This window comes from Chinchilla lanigera, unplaced genomic scaffold, assembly GCF_000276665.1.
Source record: "Chinchilla lanigera isolate Chin_1 unplaced genomic scaffold, ChiLan1.0 scaffold00067, whole genome shotgun sequence".
In the NCBI taxonomy this organism is placed as follows: domain Eukaryota; kingdom Metazoa; phylum Chordata; class Mammalia; order Rodentia; family Chinchillidae; genus Chinchilla; species Chinchilla lanigera.
In genome coordinates this window covers 438,678-444,475 of record NW_004955468.1, presented here as the reverse complement: position 1 = coordinate 444,475, position 5,798 = coordinate 438,678, and the positions used below count along the sequence as shown (strand labels likewise).

Sequence of the window (5,798 nt, the reverse complement as noted above, 5' to 3'; positions counted from 1 at the left end):
GGATTACAGATGTGCACCACTACACCCAGGCACTTTGCTTTCTTTTGATTGAACAATATATCCTGGAAATCAGTGTAGCAATTCCTAGACTCATCTTCATTCATTTTTACACCCTTGCGTGGATGGCGCTCTCTCACTTTCTATCTTTGGGTATTGAGGTTGTTTCCAGAATTTTGCAATTACAATCAGTGCTGCCATGAATATCTTTGTGCATGTGCGTTTTCATATTGCCGGAGAAAGCGCCCAGCCCTTAACATTATGCTACACCATGTAGTTTTTGCTGCCGGTACTGAGGATTGAACTCAGGGCCTTCACCCTGAGCTGCATCCCGAGCCCCATTTTGATTTTTCATTTTGAGACAGGGTCTTGCCCAGTCTGTGCTCCAACTTGTGATTCTCCTGCCTTCGCCTCTCAGGGTGCAGGATGACGGGCGTGCACCGCCACATCTGCCAGCGCGTGGTATTTTTTAAAGCCTTGGTTGCCCACAATACAATGTGAAGCTATCACTTTGAACTCTGGATTTGCATATCTATCTCTCGTATATGTGCTCCTGGCATATAAAGAAACCACGGTGTGAAGATTTACACTGGGAAGCCCATAGGCGTGGTGGCACTGGGCCAGCTTCCTGCCTGGAGCCTGTCACCAGAGCTGAAGGGTGACTGTCCCTTTTACACAGTGTGGGTTCCACATGCTCCAGACTTCTGACCACCTTTGTCCTTGCTGATATCACATTGCCGGCCTCCAGGTGTCTGTCGGTGTCCCTCGAATGACATCCTAGGTGTGCAGTGCTGGCACAAGGCTTGCACATAGTCAAGAGTGGTGATGACATTTGCTCACCCGTGTAACGCAGCCGTACTAGGCACTGGGCATCCCTGACAGGCGGCTCTGGGTTTCCACTAGAAATTGTTTCCAGGACCCTGCCAGGGAACCAAAGCCTGCACATGCCCAAGTCCCATACATAAAATGACACAGAATCTGCATACGACCACGCACTCTTCCTGTGTAGTTTAATGGCCTCTAGATTGCCTGTGATACCCAGTACAGTGCAGGCGGTATGTAAGCAGTTGTTATACTATGCGGTCTGTTGTTTTGTGTGGTTGCGATAGTAGGGACTGAACCCAAGGTGTTCAGAATGAGCTACATCCCCAGCCCTTTTTTATTTATTACAAGACTAGGTCTCACTAAGTCACTAAGTTGCCCAGACTGGGCTCATATTTGGAATCTTCCTGCCTCACCCTCCCAGAATGCTGGGATTACAGGCATGTGCCACTACCTTTGGCTTATACTGTGCTTTTTTAAGGACCAAACACAAGAAAAAAAATGTTTATACACATTCAATACTGATATGACTATTTTTCTAAATATTTTTGGTCCACAAGGATAGGAACCCAAAGATACAAAGGACTGATTATATACTTATTCATCTAACTTCATAACAACGCTCTGGACTACATAGTATTATCATCCCATTTTACAGATAGGAAAACAGAGGCTGGGGAGGTCAAGTAACTAAGAAAGCACAGTTTGGAAATGGAGAGGCTGGGAATGAACCTGGGTGTCCCTAACTAGCATCTTAACTACTAAGTGTCCAAGGACCGTCACTGTCCTTGTCCTGCCCAGCCCCTCCTCTCTCTCCCCAGGTGAACCAGGCTCCATGACTGTGACCTGGACCACATGGGTCCCGGCCCGCTCAGAAGTGCAGTTCGGGATGCAGCTGTCTGGGCCGCTGCCCCTCCGGGCACAGGGCATCCTCACCACCTTCGTGGACGGGGGCACCCTGCGGCGCAGGCTCTACATCCACCGGGTGACACTGCGGAAGCTGCTGCCCGGGGTCCAGTACGGTGAGCACCAGGCTGGGGGCTCCGGGGAGGGGCACTTCCCAGCGGAGGCTTGGGCAGGGCTGGTCCTTCTGCTGCCCCTCCCGCCCCGAGCCTGGGGGGATGGAAGATGCTGGGGATGGGTCCACTGCCGACCCCCCACCAAGGGAAGGGAAGGTGCGTGGGACTGGAGCGGGGTCTCGGCGCCTTCTGCCCCCCACTGACTGTGGCCTCTCTTCTTCCTCAGTTTACCGTTGTGGCAGTGCTCAGGGCTGGAGCCGTCGGTTCCGCTTCAGGGCCTTCAAGAATGGGGTTCATTGGAGCCCCCGGCTGGCCGTGTTCGGGGACATGGGGGCTGACAACGCAAAGGCCCTCCCGCGGCTGCGCAGGGACACCCAGCAGGGCATGTACGATGCCATTCTCCATGTGGGTGAGGCATCGGCTCCATGCGCGGCATGTGGGGTGTGGGGCTCCGAGCCCAGACGGGAGTCTGGGGGGAGCTCTCCAGGGACAGGCAATGAGACTGACCAGAGAGGGGCTCTCTGGTTCCCCAGACTGCCAGGGTTAAATGCTAGCTCCCAAGCCAGAGTGGTGCCACAGGCCTGTAATATCAGCACTCTGGGAGGCTGAGGCAGGAGCGTTGCAAGGTTGAGCCCAGCCTGGGCAACTTAGTGACTTCGTGAAAATCTGTCTAGATAAAAATAAAAAGGACTGGGCATGTAGCGCAGTGAAGAGACCCTGAGTTCTATCCCCAGCACCAAAACCAAACGAACAAAAACAAAGCCTACTGCAGCCCTTAGAGCTGTGGGCCCTGGCCTCGCCTGTGTGTTACCGCCCTTGTTATCGTTAGAGGAAGGGCTGTGGTGGTGACAGAAGAAGCTAACACGACCTGACGTAGTGTGCTTGTGCGTTAGTTGCCACTGTTACTGCCGCCGCTGGTTTTGGAGGGGCTGAAGAGTGGGGTCTGTGTGTGGAGCTAGGCTCTCTGAGTTTGGTTCCTGGGTCTTGATTCACCAGCTCTGTGACCCCAGGCCTCAGTGTCCCGCTCTGGGATGGAGATAATAGAACGGCCTCCTCCAAGGGCACTTTGAAGGTGTAGGTGATGGCACAGGCAAAGCCACTGGAGCCGTGCCCAGAACAGAAGCAGCAGCAAGCTGCAAGTTGTGGGTGACCTGGGAGGGGGCGCGAGGCAGACGGAGACTCGGGCTGGTAGGACCACAGCGCAGCAGACGGCACCGTCCTGAGGGGTCTGGGGCCCCGTGCTTTGGGGCACTTGTGGGTGGCGTGAGGTAGGGATTCAGGGAGCCGACGGCTCTGCCCTCCTGTGAGCCACCCCTGAGCCACCACATGCCTCAACTCTGCTGAAGGCAGAGCTGTGTCCGGGCCTCACTCTCTCCCTGTCCCCCAGGAGACTTCGCCTACAACATGGATCAGGACAACGCCCGTGTCGGGGACAGGTTCATGCAGCTCATCGAGCCCGTGGCCGCCAACCTGCCCTACATGACGTGCCCCGGGAATCACGAGCAACGCTAGTGAGGATGAGGGCGCAGGGCGGGCAGAGGCCGGATCCGTGCGGGGGGCTGTGTCCCTCTCAGCGTCTCACCTGGGTCTCTCCTGCTGCGCTGTCTCTTTGTAGCAGTTAGAGGAGAAGCAAGGGGTGGCCTGGGAGCCGGGCTCCTGGTGACAGTGGGGAGAGGAGCAGAGCTGCAGTACATGACCTTCATCCCCACTCTTTTTTTTTTTTTGGTCTTTTTGAGACAGGGTCTCACTATGCAGTTCAGGCTGGCCTTGAGCTCACTTTGTAGCCTAGGCCGGTCTTGAACTCACAACGATCCTCCTGCCTCAGCCTCCCGAGTGCTGGGATTACAGGCAGGCGCCAACACGCCCAGCTGATCCCCCACTTTTCTCTTCCTTTTCCAGCAACTTCTCTAACTACAAGGCTCGCTTCAGCATGCCAGGAGACAACGAAGGCCTGTGGTACAGGTAACCTGCGGTGCCAGCCTTGCTCCTGGGGGTGGGAGCTGCAGAGCAGACTCCGGTTCTGACCTCTGCCCCAACTTTGGCCCCTCCAGCTGGGACCTGGGTCCGGCCCACATCATCTCCTTCTCCACTGAGGTCTACTTCTTTCTCCGTTACGGACGCCACCTGGTTCACAAGCAGTTTCATTGGCTGGAAAGTGACCTCCAGGTAGGCTGGGCGGGGGTCCCGCTCCGCCCCACACCTCCGTCCCCCCCTACAGCCTTCACACCGTGCCCTTCTCTCTAGAAAGCCAATAAGAACCGGGCGGCGCGGCCGTGGATCATCACCATGGGTCACCGGCCCATGTACTGTTCCAACGCCGACCTGGACGACTGCACAAAGTACGAGAGCAAGGTGAGGCCCGCTGCCCTGGGGGTGCTGAGAGGGGGGCTGGGGGCCGGCCTGAGTCACCCCTCACCTCCTGCCTCCTCCCGCCAGGTCCGCAGAGGCCTCGGGGGCAAGTACGGGCTAGAGGATCTTTTCTACAAGCATGGTGAGTGACTCAGGGGACCCTCCGGCCCGTGCCCTGCCCCCCTCGCTGCCCGTCCGGGGCCTGACCCCTGCTCTGTATCCCAGGGGTGGACCTGGAGCTGTGGGCTCACGAGCACTCCTATGAGCGGCTGTGGCCCATTTACAACTATCAGGTGAGGCGCGTGGAGGGCGGGACCCGCGGGGCTGATGTCAGCTTGGCCCTGTGTGGCGCGCTCACCCCCTTGCTCCCTGCTCCAGGTTCTTAACGGGAGCTTCCAGCAGCCCTACACCCACCCTCGGGGTCCTGTCCACATCATCACAGGATCTGCGGTAAGCAGGGCTGGCGGGGAGGGACACCTGGGCTCCCCGCTCTGGCTCCGGAGGGCCAACCTTGTACCAGCCTGGGTACCTTTCCACAGCGGACATCACCTGCTTCTCCGCCCAAAGCTGGTACTGCTGGTCATGTGGCCATCCGACGGGGTGGGGTACAGAGGTTCCAATAGGAGTCACTGTTTATTCAGAGCCACCAAAAAGTCACTAGAGCCCCTTTTTTATTACATGCCTTGGGGGAGCCGGGCACAGTGGTGCATACCTATCATCCCAGTACACAGGAGGCTGAGGCAGGAGGATCGCAAGTTCAAGACCAGCCTGGGCAGCTCAGCAGGGCACTGTCTCTAAATAAAAAATAAAAAATACATTTTTTTAAAGGGAGAGCTGGGACGGGGGCACGTGTGGCTCAATGGGAAGCTCAGGTTCAATCCCCAGGAGGGGAATGATCTTGGAGAAAATACTTTTAGGCCATCCAAAAGTGTAATGAGGGGTGCTGGGGATTTAGCTCAGAGGCGCAGTGCCTGCCTGGCAAGCACAAGATCGTGAGTTTGATTCCTGGTACCGGAAAACAAACAAACAAACAAAAGTGTAATGAGGGTTTTTAAAAAAATGATCTACATTCTCCTCAGATTTATTAATTGGGATCCTCCTATAAGGAAGAGTTACGCCTCTGCCCCATTCATTTAGTTGGTGAACGCATTATTTATGTCATGGACTCAGGAGTAACTTCTGGTGTGCTGTGGGTTATATTCCCATCCTCTTGTTATCTCTCTGGATGCTGAAATCGCTCCAGCTCTGGCCACAGGGAGCGTTCACATCGGCTTCTGTCCCGTTCTGACCTCGGCCCGTCGTTCTCCCTTGCTGGCCTCCCTCCCTGCACGGAGGGCCTGGGGCTCCGAAGCCCTCCTCGCCATCTTACGCTTTCCCTGCCACGGCCTGGTTCAGCTTCCTCTCACTCACAGCTGAAGTTCAAACAGCCGGAGGAGGGCAGGAGGCGAACACCCCTTCTCAGCCCTGCCCTGCCCTGCTGTGTCTCTTGGCTGGTGTTTAAAATGTTTTCTGTACATACTAATGAGCGGTTGTCTAGACGGAGAGGTGTTATTGGGTCGCCCACTTTTCAGGCTTCACACCCCAAGGGCTGTCACCCTCTGTGCTTGGGAG

The 5,798-nt window shown here is 56.1% G+C and overlaps 1 protein-coding gene across 3 annotated transcripts in view; it reads left to right on the top strand.

Moving 5' to 3' along the window:
- The window catches only part of LOC102028399 (iron/zinc purple acid phosphatase-like protein), a 19,942-nt gene that overhangs the window by 8,373 nt on the left and 5,771 nt on the right, over positions 1 to 5,798 (top strand). For all 3 annotated transcript variants that reach the window (XM_005399796.2, XM_005399797.2, XM_013522275.1), the window contains 9 exons: positions 1,641 to 1,841; positions 2,065 to 2,247; positions 3,226 to 3,349; positions 3,738 to 3,800; positions 3,890 to 4,004; positions 4,083 to 4,190; positions 4,275 to 4,329; positions 4,413 to 4,480; positions 4,566 to 4,637. In XM_005399796.2, the coding sequence (XP_005399853.1) occupies positions 1,641 to 1,841; positions 2,065 to 2,247; positions 3,226 to 3,349; positions 3,738 to 3,800; positions 3,890 to 4,004; positions 4,083 to 4,190; positions 4,275 to 4,329; positions 4,413 to 4,480; positions 4,566 to 4,637 (989 nt within the window). The remainder of the gene's footprint in view (positions 1 to 1,640; positions 1,842 to 2,064; positions 2,248 to 3,225; positions 3,350 to 3,737; positions 3,801 to 3,889; positions 4,005 to 4,082; positions 4,191 to 4,274; positions 4,330 to 4,412; positions 4,481 to 4,565; positions 4,638 to 5,798) is intronic.